Genomic DNA, 14,011 nt, shown 5'->3' with positions numbered 1-14,011 from the left:
ACTTAAATACATTTAATATCAGAAAATTACTTTTGATACTTAAGTACAGTATATACCAGATACTTTAAGACTTTTACTTGAGTAATATTCTAAAAGGTAACTTTCACTTCTACCAAAGTCTTTTTCTAGTACGATACCTGTACTTATACACACGGCGGTGTATAAGAAAAGCTCGGAGGATCATCAGTGACTCCAGCCACCCGTCCCACAGACTGCTCTCTCTGCTTCCCTCAGGAAGACGTCTCCGCAGCATCCGATCCCGCACCAGTCGACTGAGGGATAGCTTTTTCCCTCAGGTTATCAGACTAATTAACAGCCATAACTAACACAGCCTACAGCATACTTCCACAACATGGTATGCTACACACTGCACTCTAACTTCAACAGTTCAACACTGGACTACACACACACACACACACACACACACACACACACACACACACACACACACACACACACACTCTGCATTCATACTGCATTTATACACACTGGACTATACACACACACTGCATTTAATTTAATATAATAATCTATCTGACAATAAGCTATCTGTACCACTGGACATTTCTGTATCTGTACATTCTTTTGCACCTTAACATATTACATATATATATTATTTATATTTATACTTATAAATACATATATATATATTATATAGGTACATATTGTAATGTGTAGTGCATTGTAAATATGTCTAATAGTACACTGTGTGTACTGACTACATATGAGCACATTGCATCTTTTCCACATTTGCACATTTCACCTGGTAATGAGCATTTTGCACATTTTTCACCTGTATGTAAACTGTTCTTAATTTCTGTTTCTTAACTACTGTATGTAAATGGTTCTGCAATTTCTGGAGCTCATTCCCAATAATTTCACTCACCATGGCACATGTGCTGTGGTGATGTGACAATAAAGGTGACTTGACTTTTACTCAAGTATTGCTTTCTAGTACTTTATACAACACTGGCTGTGAGGTTTCTGTGCCACAGCTCGTGTCCCATCAGTTTAATTAATAGAAAAGTAGACAAATTAGTTAAGACATTTCTGGAATTCTGTTTTCACTTTGTCATTATGGGTCGCTGAGTAAAATGAGAACAGAAATGAATGTTAACGATAGTAGGATCAGGCTGTAACATAAAATTTTAAAAAAGTGAAAGGGTCTGAATCCACTATATAAGTAGACGTATTATTTCTTGAAACTAATCAGAGAAGAAAATCAGAATTACAAATGTACAAAACATGGAATTACAGTAATTGATCACATTTGATATTATTAGTTGTATAATAGCTATAGGATGTGCAGGTTAAAATACTTCATGCTGAAATAGCTACAACACATAAATCCAATCATTTCCCTGCACATTATTTAAAATGAAACATGATGGATGGTAATAGGGACATTTTACGTGCAGTATTATTGAACACTGTTTCTCAAAGTATGAAAGGTTTTTCTGCTTAAAGAATGTACTGTATATATGCAGGACACAGCAATATTACTGGAGTAAACTATTACTACTTTTTCTAGACTACAACGTTTTCTAGACTTATAGTATAAATCAGGAAATACAGCCATATCAGAAAATATTTAATATATTTAATTTATAACAGGAAGAATACATTTTAATTCCTCATTTGAAATTCTGTAAACACAATATGATGAAAAAACAAGATTTATTTATTCATGGTTTACTAGAATAAATTTTTTTATGTCACGCCAGTTCATGAATGCACAATTGTGTTCTCGGAGTACAGGAATTGAGTTATAAGGAATTTAAAAGTAAACTTGTCTTCAGCACATTATACTGAAAATGCAGAATGTCTTCAGCCACTCAGTGACATTGGTTTGAAAGAGTTGTGAGCTTTTCTCGTCTCAATCATCTGTGAATAGGAACAATGTTGCACCTGATGACAGGGAAGAAAAAAAGAACTTTTTAAAAAACTTTTCATTGTATTTTAATCCTTATGTAATAACTCTTTTCCTTGCCTCATTTTATACTTTATTTATACCATATCTCTTACGCAATTGTTTGTAAATGAGCACTGTTGGTATGAAATATTAAACGAGGAGCCATTACCCCAGTAGGCCTCTCCCAGACCAGCGCTGTGGAGTTAAGCTGAGGCGAACTTTCTGTCCGTTCCGAATGACAGAGACGCTGACGGATTTCTGTCGAGGTATAATAAGAAGGCATGAGATACAGCTTCATCAACATGTGGGCTGCACAGATATAAAACACAACATATTGGCATCAGTTGGACAATTTTACGTACCCCCTCACTGTGCTGCACCACAGTTGCAATGTTCTGCAGGTTGTGGAAATTGCTCGGGTTCACTGAACCAAACTCAACAACCTCATCACCAACGCACAGACCCTGAAAAACAGCAGCAGCAAAATAATAATAATGTTTTATGTATATAGCATGTCAAACAAGCTAAGAGACATTAATAATCAACAATAAACAATCCAGAGAATAAAACAGATCAATACAGGCAGACAAGGTAAAAAAACAAGCGTGAAATGGAGACTAAGACATACAAAAGAGCAATAAAATTAAAAGAAAAGTAGTGAAGAAAAAAATGTGATGTAATTAAGTAACAGAAATAAATAGAAGGAATGAAACACCACAAATGCATTTAGCTTAATAACACTTTGAAAGGAAATCTGACTTAATGCAAAAGAAAAAATCTGAATAGAAATAAAGGAAATAGCAGCGAAAAAGATAAACTTCCAGGACTTGTGTAATGAATGTTTTTATTCAATTAAAGAGATTTATAGTTTATTGGTTAATTACAAAAGCATTTAGTGTTGGAATAATCCACATATTGGTGAACCTTCAGGATGTAATCTTAAACAAGTTTGTTGTGAATAAGAAACAACATGTTTGTTTTAGGTAACCTGTTATGAAGTAGAAATCCTATAAAAACTTTTAGTTTGAACTTGACATGACTTATAGAATAATACAAAATCAGAGCTATGATTCTATGACAAGTGGTTTTAGAGTTATAAACAGAAATGTTAGGAGGTGAACAGGTGTGCTTTGTTTTCAGATTCCCTGAAACATTTCTACTGACAGAAATTGTCTCTAATGACTACATTAATGACTGTATTAATATTTAGAATAGAGAGATTAGATTTAATCCTAACCAGCTCACAGATAATCAGTGAACAGGGGGGTTAAACCTCACCGCCTGGTAAGCAGGGGATCCCTGAGTCACAGCATCCACACGGGCAAAAGGTGGAGGCAACGACACCTCCTGCTCCATTCTCTCCACCTGTGCTTCTGCCTGGTCCTGCTCTCGCTTTGCTCTTTCCAGAGCATGCAGTTTATGAAGGGCCTCTTCAATCTCCACCATGATCGCTTTGTGATCATTCTGCAAACCTTATGGGCAAAGAGCATACAGCAAAATCAAATATTTAAAATAATAATAAATAAATCAACGTTTAATAATTGTCCAGTTTAGTAAACAGGTCAAGAGCACAGACATTTCATCTGTATGTGAAGGCCAGCAGTCTCAGTGCCATCAATAATTTTATTAAAGAACGTCACCTCTGGAAACATTGCCGGTAGGTGTATTGGCTAGTCTACTAGCCACTAGGTGTGAATGTATGTGTGTGGTGGGCAGGGGGTGGGGGTAGGCAGGATGCCATGTCTATCTAGGGTGTATTCTTGCCCCATGTCCAGTGTTCCCCAGATGCAGTCACCTACATGAGATGCTGTGCCTTGCTGTTCGGACCTGGAACAAATCCACATCTGCGCGTGGAAAGCCTTCCGCGTCCACTAGAGAGGCGTGCATGCCCACATTGCCTTGCTGCAACACACCACAAATACAACTAAACATTTAGTTTGTTCTACTGTGATGGTTTATACAGCACTCTACTGTTGATATTGCTTCTTAATAAACAATAATGCTTAGCCACAACTCATTACAGCTTGGGAAGTCGTCAGAATGAGATAAATGAAGGTCTAAATGAGATATTACCTTGTCAGAGCTAAATAGATAAGTCATGGCAACAAATTAGTAACCGAACAAGATAATTACATTAAGGTAATTAAAACACAGGAATAAATAGTCACATAAGTGAGAATGAGATAAAGGAGTCGTTGCTGCAACTTGGTATGACATGGAAACAAAGCAACTGATTACAACCAGGCTACAGCTATAACTAGCGAGATATGAGGGTTGAGATATGAGGGATGAGATATGAGGGATATGAGAGATGATATATAAGATGAGGGATGAGATATGAGGGATGAGATATGAGATAATTCCGCCGCAGAAATTAGATAATTACGTCACACAAACTAATTAAAACAAGTTCACTTTTTACTATCGCTAACAAAACCCAAGCTATTAAAACGGCCCATGCATTGGTGAGTCCGGCCTGTAGATTCTCATTATTGTTTGTCTCATAATTTGTTGGATTATTGAGTGTTTTAACTGCCCTTAATGTCAGTGTATTAGAACCAGCATGGTTTAGTTAGCTAAAGATTTACTGAACTGATATAAACACCTCAGAAGGTTTAGTATAATTCCACAGTCTGAGACTAGTTAAAGTGTTTTAAGCAGAACATTTGTTATTTAAACAAAGTGACAGAATAAACAACACGCAGTCACGCGCTAGATGTAGCAGCTACTTGCTAACCAACTCCCCAGAAGCTTTTATAGCTGACTGTTTTCAGGGACACTTACATCTTCTAACACATCGTAGTACGCTTTAATCTGCTCCTCGATTTCATCTTTCTTTTTAATCAGACGCTGAACATCTTCCGTTGTAACAGTGAATTTATCAGGACTGTTTTCCTCCGTCATCTTCATGGCTGACGTATGAGCAAACTACACGTACGGATTGCTAAATGGGACAAACAAGGCGTTCAGAGAAGCGCGTTGCAGTATTCTTAATCTCAAGTAGCATGGAAATGATGCATGTGTTGTTCATAAAGTACTTTAATATTCATTAAGGCTTAGAGACTTCGCCTAACAATTTCACCTAACCATTCCGAAATTATGTGAAGTCTCTAACAATCTCGGTCTGTTAAACCATTCCGAAATTGTTAGAGACTTCACCTAACAATTTCGGAATGGTTTAACAGACCGAGAATGTCACTTTAATGGGGGTGTTTGTGTTTCAGTCAGTTCATCCAGGCTGTCAGTTCCAGCCTCAAAGATACTCCAATCAGTGCAGTAAAAACAGTCCTGTAGTTCCTGCTTTGCCTCACTGGTCCATCTCTTCACTGTTTTGACTACAGGCTTAGCAGTTTTTAGTTTCTTCCTGTATGTTGGAATAAGATGAACCAAGCAGTGATCAGAGTTCCCCAAGGCTGCCCTGGGTAAAGAGCAATATGTGTCCTTAAGAATTGTGTAGCAATGATCCAGTGTATTTTTCTCTCTTGTGGGACAATTTATATGCTGTCTCTATTTTGGAAGTTTAAGTGTTAGTTTTGCTCTGTTAAAGTCTCCAAGGATAATAAAAAGAGAATCCGGATTATTTTGCTCCAAGCCTGATATTTGGTTTACCAGGTTTTGCTGTACATCACTCATGTTGGCTTGCGGTGGGATGTAAACTCTGGTCCCGCAGTGAAGAAAACGGTTTACAAGTGGAAGCCTTGGAGAAGTAATGCACTGATTGAGTGACTAACATGGACATGGTTTATAGTTTTAATATTAAAGGTGGGTCAGATTTCCAGATCGACTTCCAGTTTCCTTGTTTGTTTCATCAAAATTTGCCAGTTTCCTTCCACCTCATGAAAACATACCAGTAGGTTGGACTAAATGCTAAAATGTCTGTTTGTATGGTGCCTTGTAGTGTCCTGGGATAAACAGAAAAAAGTGGGAACTCAAGACTGAAGGATTGTTCCTAAAATATTGTGCTTTATACATAACCATATCAATGAAGTAACTGGAGAATTATGCAGAAAATACAGCAGTAGGAAGTAATGCAACCGCAGGAGAAAAATAGAAAAAGTGTGAAAACTATTAAATCTTTTGTGGTAGAAGAAAATATTTCTAAATTTCGAGAACATACATCCCATAACAGATTTGGCCATGGTTTTGGTGGGGCAGGACAACACTGGTGGAAATCTCAACAAAATTAAAGCCATGTACATAATGCTCTTCAACAGAGTCACCCAGTGTATGGTCTAGAAGAGCAATTATCATTAACCAGCCCAACTACCTCTCAGAAACAACACTAAAAACCTAGGAATTCCTGTAGCAGATAAACATTTTTCTTTTGTCTGTCTTTAGGTAGAATCCTCTTTTCCTACTCCCAATCTTTGCTATATATATATATATATATATATATATATATATATATATATATATATATATATATATATATATAAACACAAGGTAAAAGGGTCCATATTACAGACATGCTTATAAGTTGCCTTGGTTTGTAAATTTCTTAGATTGAATTACAAATTTTTGCTATAAAATTAAAGATCTCATATCCCCTGTGTGAATATTTAAACTAAGCCATCCTGGCAACCGATTAAAAAGCTGACCTGACCACATATTCAAAATAACCAGAGAGCTGAGCACATGGCATGACTCCTACACTAGTGTGCTAATATTAGCCGTCATTGCAGTTTTCCTTTTGACTGCTAGGTGCAAAAATAACTGGCACCACAATGGGCAATGAGCAGGTTACCCCATGACAAATTATCTAAAAAGGCAAGAATTCAGAATGAGGACAGTTAGAGGTGATAAATCCATTTCAGCGCTGTTAAGGTGAGGTGGTCCGTGTCTGACTGCGTTTGTGCATCTGTCTCTTTCTTGATTGCACCTTCTACCCAAATATTATTTAGAAATACGGTAATGTGGCATTATACACAAATGAATACATCAAAATGTCATGTTTCAGTGAAACAATGTGAAACAGTGTAGAAAAAAAATCTCTGTGGAATTCACTTTATTAATAACTTTAATTTTCACATTCATGTATTTCCTTACTCCATTTATAAATCCTTCATTTTCAATATTTAAATAAACAGCTTCTATCCAGATGAAACAGCTACAAAAAATTTGATTTCTTCATCAATAGCTGCATCACACACACCTCATTCAGAACAAGTCACAGTAACCACACCACTGCTTACAGGAAGAGAAATGGCAACGTCTAAGACACATTTAGATATCTAAATATCTACAACCAGCACCAAACTGTCAGTTTCTGCTGGTTTTGAGGTTTTATCTTAAGTACCAAAGGAAAAAAACCAAAAGAGAACAATCAGAAAACAAAAGAGAAAAGGAAATTGTCAAGAGCTAGTGTACCTACTTTAAAGGTTAATTTGTCAAAAGAATATTTATTACTAGTACAGTTCCGCAACTCAAAAACATTGAATAAATCAAGCAGTTCTACATAATACAATGAACACAGAGTCTAGGTCAAAAAGATCTGTCTGAAAGCTGTGTGTTTTTTTGCATAGCTTTCCAGTGACCTCAGGCTAAAAGGAATTTAGTGGATGACTTAATAATGCTGCTTCTAAGTGGATGTTGGCCAAGATATTGAGAGTTTAGTAGTTTTACAGCACCAAGGTTTTAGTGTTACATTTACTGTAGTCTAAAGCTTAGGAACTTACTGCCATAAAGCTCAGCTTGTTGTCGTGGTCTTCCTGAAAAGTGTTTATTTCTCAGGAGAATTTACTGATCCATATTCCTCACTGATTAGGAGCCTGCTGTGCTCAGTAGGAACTTCTCTTCCCTGATGAACTTATGTGCAGCTTTACACTGACCTGCAACTAACAGGAGCTAAAACACAATCATGGCAAACGAGCCACGGCGTGCGCTCATAAACGAAGCCCTGGGACCCTGTTAAAGAACTAGAGAAGATACCTGACGTGGAATATGAGAGAATAAGTGCACATTGGGTATCTTAAAATGTCATTGCAATAATACTGATGTTACAAGAACATGACATTTTTTATACGCTGCATTAACAGAAAAAGAGCCCAAATTTATCTTGAACAGTGATGACAGCTGTGTTCACCATGTTTAGGTGAACTAGAGTATACTATACTACATATTTGAATATGGTTTAACTTTCCTTAGGCTGGGAGGAGGAGAAACCCTGGTCCTTCACTGTACATTTCATCTAGTCAACTGTAAGTCATAAGTGCAAATACAGTGCTAATAAATTTTCAACCTGGCAAAATCTGGGTTGCAGCATCAGTGCAAAATAAAAAGATTTACTGTCTTCTGTTTAAATTTCATTTAATCCAGCAGTGCAGATTCAGCATGATGACAAACAAATCACAAGTAAAGAACAGTCAGCGCACGGTTTTTCCGGGCTGAGATTCAGCTCCGACATCCTTTAGGACCAACACTGACTGAGCCCTGACTTCATCTATTTGGCCCTGCACAGAACGTACCCACGAATCCAGCTGCTCCTGAAAAGCACGTGCGTCTTGTTCGACCTTATCTTGCCGGGTCTTCAGTTTTTCCAGTTGCTCTCGGTTTTCCTGGGCTCTCCTTTGGCCGGTGTTTTCGACTGGCACAGCCGATGCTCTTCGGCCCTGCATGTAGCTGTTAAACTCCTCCGGAGTGAGGTTAAGAGCTGGGCCGTCCAACTTCTCAATAAAGGCAACAGTGCATGACTGAGAAAGGAAGGAGGAGAGATCATAGATTATGGCTACACCATATACACTTACTATTCACTATAGACCTGTACACCTCATGCAGGTACAGATCAAGAGCTTCAAATAAAGTTAATCTCAAAAATCAGAATAGGGGAAGACGCTGATCTCTGTGATTATGATTGGGGCAGGAATGTTGGTACCAGGAGAGCAGTCTTCAGAATAGAAATATACAAAAGATAACTGCGAGAATGTCCAGTTGGTGTGTGCGTGTGTTGTAAACCCACCAGGTTGGTGAAGTAGTAACCACTCTCCCCTGCCATCAGGCTGTGTGGCAGACCAAAGCGGACAATGTAGTTTATGTTAGAGTGCAGACGGGGTGGGTTGGCCCGCAGCACGACATAAATAAGAGCAGACAAGAAGTCATCCGCGTTTGCCGGCTGCCGGCTCTCTGAGGCGAGAGCTTGGAAAACATGCTGACTGCACTTGGACAGACAAACCAGTTTGTCCTGAGGCGCACGCTTAGCATCCATCTCTATGATGGCTGTGGGATACAACATGAAAAGATTTCTCAAATTAGATCCAACCACTATATTTAAACTGCTTTCAGACAGAGTGGCAGAGGTTTTACAGAATAATAAAATGAGTATATCAGGTTTAAATCAATGCCTTCAGTAGCAGTGGGGCAGATACACAGACACAATGAACACTGTGTAGAAACAATTTAAAATATGCTTATGGACATGCGTTTAGATTTGTTTGTGTGTGGATAAATACAAAAGTAAAGAATCAGATTTTTATGAGCAAGAGACAATTTAGTTATCTTCCCCCAGGGTTTTTTGCTGTCAGGTCATCACCTGTAATTGCAGGTAAATACGGGTCACTGCTGTCCGAGCCTCCCTGTGGAAAAGGCACACGCAGCATCTCAGGAGTGACCCAGTTCAAAGACCTGAGAGATTAAAACAAACCAAGCAGATTCAACAACCAGTTAAATAAAGATTTCATAGGAGTAGTCTTTACTGAATTCAAAAGTAACTATTTGGTATATAGTATGCATTTGTAATTGCCATAGTACATAATGTGCATAATCTGAATCCCACAATCTGCTGCACTGCATGACAGTAGAACGATGTCTGTGCACATTATTTAGCTTGTACATCAATTACAGAACATACGTGTATGCATAAATCATGGCAAAGCCAAGCAAAATAAAGCTGCGATATCTCCTACTGGCAAAACATGCCTGTCAACAGAAAATAAAGATACAGAACAGACACAGGCTTTATGTGCAATATATCTCAAAGCCAGAAGGTTAACTGAGAAAATCTTTCGCTCCTTAGGAATTCATAAATCTGTAGTAATAAGGTTAACTAGCTGCCTAGCTTACTATACACTAACATTATAATTTCTAGCCTGGTCATCAATGAACATTCAGGGTAATCAAAAAACATAGAAGTGTGTTTAACGAATTAATTAATGATTTGCCCTGAAACAGAATAAATCTAAGCAAAATGACTCCAGCATCATTACTTACTTGATTCTTTTCTGGAGTGTTAGATCCTTCTGTTCGTCATCACAGCTATCATGGCAGAACACCCACTTGTGGAGACGAGTCATAATCAACTTCTCGACATGTTCCATCATCTGAGAAACCTGTGGCTCCGACAGACCTGGAAGTGCAGGGAAGAATCGAGCGTGTTGATCGTTACCACATTAAACTGCCACAAGGCTTGTTAACACAATAATCCGGCTCTGTGACGGAAATGTGACGCTTAGATGGAGAAGCTAATATCCAGAAGACAGCTTGCTGGACTCACCATCGAAGTGAATAGAAATACTCTGGTAGAAATCCTGCACCAGGTCTGACTGTTTCTGTACAGGCAGGTTCTGGAATAAAAGAAAGGGCCTTGTATGAGAAGGTGAACAGTGTCTTCTCAAAGATTCTATGCTGTTACTGAAGTGCACAGGTAAAAAGCGGAAGTCTGGGAGAGAGAGTTACATGGTAAGCCTCGATTGTGTTGAGGAAGGTTGTGCAGCGTGATTGAAGACGTTGAGCGGGCGGCTTGCGCAGAAGTTTGAGGAATCCAGGGAAATCGCCAGGCTCCAGGCTCTGGAAGGCCTTTAGGGCTACATCCTCACCTTCAGGTGACTCTGCAAAAATAGATACAGGTAGACAGTCAGATCACTCTTTAGTAATAGTTTCTATTTATTTTGTACTTTCAAGCTTGTAATAATCTTGCTTATTTGCCAGACATCACCACATTTTGATTTGTTTCAAGAAAGAAGCAAAACAATCTAATATTATATACGAATGGGAAAATTTAAAGCATGGAATGAGTAAAAGCATCTAAAAACAAGCTGAGCAATTTTATATTTGATTTCTAATCTCATGTAGTCAAGGTATGGTCACTTAGAAACCTTTATGTAAAATTGGCATGTAGCCAAACAACTGGCTACATTTAATTTATTTGTAAACATTTACAATTAACATGTGTTAGGATTTGGTGATTCATATGCTCCTGAGTTTGTGTAAAGTCTCACAGTAAAGTAAGACCCGACTGGCCAGCTTCAAATCATAAGAATGGTGCAAGTTGCTAAAATTTGATAAAGTGTAAAATATTTTTTTTTTGCATGCATTAAACACATTGTGAAATTCTGCCCTTTCATATTAGCAATCCAAAACAAATCTAACTATTCCAAAAAAAAAAAAAAAAAAAAGAATTCAGTTACAACAAAAGAAATTGTATTATTTAGTTGGAGGAGATTGTGTCAGACAATGATAATGAATTTGCAATGGCGGAGCTGAAATACTGGAACATTAAGCACAAGGAGACACAGCTTTGCCATTTAATCATCATTTTGATGGTGCATGGGAACTTTTATTTGTCAATGTTTTTAATTTATGGGTGATTGGTATTGAATAGCATGGACATGATGATGGGGGGGTTAAATTCAGCATTTCTAAGACCTTTGCAAATACTTTATAAGACCTTTTGAGATACATATGCCATTTTGCCAGCTTTCAAAATAACACACACATACATTTGAAGTAAGAGTAACCTGTATAACAACCAAATATTACTTCAGTAGTTAAACTTCCCAATAAAATATTAATTTAAAAGAAAATTTTTGATTAGTTGATTAGTTTACCTAACATTCTGAAGTTTATTTACTGTATATCCAAAATTCTGAAGTTTAAATGCTTTACTACCTTGCTGTGGTGGTGAAGAACTGCCCCAGAAGAGTCGCATAAGAGAGTTGGAGCGTCTAGCATTTTTCTTCTCTTCTGTTTTAGACAAATTAACCTGGGAATGTCCATCAGGAAGCCTGACCATGCCCACAAAACAAAAATATATTTATGATGAGCTCCTAGAAGGAAAGTTTTTACTGTAAAATGTGTATCTATTTTTAGATTCAGCATTTAGAAAATTACAAATCACCTTTTTTTTGCAGCATTTTTTGTGCTCATTCAGAATCTTTATTTTAGACAAACTTCAACAGGACATACACATTTCTAACTTATGGTTAATAACTACTCCTAAAATGTATGTTGGAGTCAATTGTATAAACATTATTAAATCCAAGTGTATAATTTCTACAGGTTTTTTTTAAGATCATTTAAAAGTATTGGCCCCTTCTTAAACTTCTCATTACTGCTGCTCACACCAGGCCTACAGTTTATGAGGCAAGTCCAGATACGACCAGAAGTCTTACCCATGATCCTCTTTGATGGTTTCAGCCGTGCGTGTCCTCTTTCTCCAGCATTTGGAACAATATCCCTGCCAGGCCGGATTGCCATAAAACCCACAGCCATCTTTGCAGAGCAGCTCATCCTGTGTGACGTGGATCCCTCGCTTCTGCTCGGCCCACATCCTCCTCAGATCCACCTGATGGAAGGATCAAAACTGTACAAAATCTTTTTACATACCTGAACACTGCCAGAGGAGTTAGATGTGTCACCCCAGCTTATACTATCTATTTCACACCCCTGGAACAACAGAAGCTCTTATTTTTCTTATAAAGATTTTAAATAAAATAAAATAGATAGATAGATAGATAGATAGATAAAAATAAAATGCACGTAACCCATTAAAATATACTCAAGGCATGAAAGTCATATCTGAAGAAGGTGGGAATATCCTTTATAAATGTTCAACAATTAGGCAATTACATACAAAGCAGGTTATAGGAAATCAAAACACTTCCCTATGGAAAACTACAGAGTCTTTTAGTGAATCACTGATCCGATTCCTTCAAGCTACACATTTTAAATGAAACCCTAGTACAAAACAGCCTTAAAATCACTTGGAATACAGTTTCAACCCTGTACAACACCGTCGAGACACATTACACAAGACTTTTAACTACAAGCGAGAAGGGAAAAATCCAAATTCAATTATTTCGATCTGCGACTCGATTCTCGCAAAAAAGCCAAATCGTTTGAATCACCATTACTAATGACAAACTCGTGACCAGGAGTTTAGCCAGTTTTCAGCTTTAGTTCAATAAAAATTACTTAATAAAATGGATGACAGTAAAGCGGGGCAGATCTTGACGAGCAATTAAATTAACTTTACGAAAAGAAAACGATATTAAAGGCATAAAGGTTGAACGTAAAGTTAATAAAAGTACCTGAAAATCGAAGATTAACTTTAGTTATCTTAAAAGTAACAAATCTAATAGTTTTCAGAGACTCTGTGCTGAACAGTTTAAACTTTATCAATTCAGTACTTTAATAATCCGGTTTATTTGCATTTCTTGCTCGTTAGCTTGCTATGCTAACTTGTGTGGTGAACCGAAGCGTTGTAACAGTTTAACTAGCTGGTTATCTTGATGTACTTCTATTTAGTTACTAAAATGTAATAACCAAAGACTAACTCATAAAATATTACACTGTCATCTTCAGAAACTTTATGAGATCTATTTACCTCAACGCCAATTTCCCGAAGCAGCAACGTCAACTTGTAAAGAGGGGAAACGTCCCAATCCGCGCAAAGTGCACTAAGCAAAGTGCACTAATAAAATCGCCAGTACTTTTGCAGTCTACATATGGAGCTCGTGTGCTATTGGGGACGTAACCGCTTTTATTCCTTATTCAGGCTATTAGCAGTTCCCGCATTAATCACCGCCACCTGTTGAACAGGAGTTAAATCCGGTTATATTAGGAATAAAGCGCCTGAGGTGTGCTGTTGTGGGAAAACAATCAACACAGCGGTGTGATGAGATAACATCAAACAGAGTTACTTTGTCCACCATCATGCACTGAACTGGTCCATTTTACTTTTTACCATTAAAACCAGTGGAAATGTTTATTAGATAAACCTTTCACACTTTTTAGTCTCTCTCTCTGCTTGTCATTTTACAGAGAAACTGTACCAGTATAAAGTCCTAAATACAAACCTTAAATGATTATAGATTTTACTTTGATGAA

General features: G+C 37.4%; 2 protein-coding genes across 3 annotated transcripts; both read right to left on the bottom strand.

Annotated features, from left to right (window-relative positions):
- Positions 1-1,580: 1,580 nt before the first annotated feature.
- Positions 1,581-4,868, bottom strand: psmd9 (proteasome 26S subunit, non-ATPase 9). The gene is made up of 6 exons (XM_027145589.2): positions 4,697-4,868; positions 3,712-3,814; positions 3,191-3,384; positions 2,275-2,376; positions 2,082-2,170; positions 1,581-1,908 (listed from the first exon to the last, which is right to left on the bottom strand). The coding sequence occupies exons 1-6, from the start codon at positions 4,820-4,822 to the stop codon at positions 1,881-1,883; spliced, it is 642 nt and encodes a 213-aa protein (XP_027001390.1). The 5' UTR covers positions 4,823-4,868; the 3' UTR covers positions 1,581-1,880.
- A 2,032-nt stretch (positions 4,869-6,900) lies between these two features.
- Positions 6,901-13,931, bottom strand: LOC113642252 (rab5 GDP/GTP exchange factor-like). Of its 2 annotated transcripts, none has more exons than XM_027145571.2 (9): positions 13,509-13,931; positions 12,295-12,467; positions 11,792-11,907; positions 10,580-10,731; positions 10,398-10,467; positions 10,115-10,250; positions 9,438-9,529; positions 8,868-9,124; positions 6,901-8,601 (listed from the first exon to the last, which is right to left on the bottom strand). In XM_027145571.2, exons 2-9 carry the CDS (start codon positions 12,450-12,452, stop codon positions 8,275-8,277), a joined length of 1,308 nt encoding a protein of 435 aa, XP_027001372.1. In that variant the 5' UTR covers positions 12,453-12,467; positions 13,509-13,931; the 3' UTR covers positions 6,901-8,274. The 2 variants fall into 2 exon arrangements, with proteins under 2 accessions (XP_027001372.1, XP_027001373.1); XM_027145572.2 differs by lacking the exon at positions 13,509-13,931 and adding an exon at positions 13,213-13,502.
- Positions 13,932-14,011: the final 80 nt, after the last annotated feature.

This window comes from Tachysurus fulvidraco, chromosome 9 (assembly GCF_022655615.1).
Source record: "Tachysurus fulvidraco isolate hzauxx_2018 chromosome 9, HZAU_PFXX_2.0, whole genome shotgun sequence".
Classification (NCBI taxonomy): Eukaryota; Metazoa; Chordata; class Actinopteri; order Siluriformes; family Bagridae; genus Tachysurus; species Tachysurus fulvidraco.
Note: the sequence above shows the minus strand (reverse complement) of the source record. Positions and strands in the feature narration are given on the sequence as shown.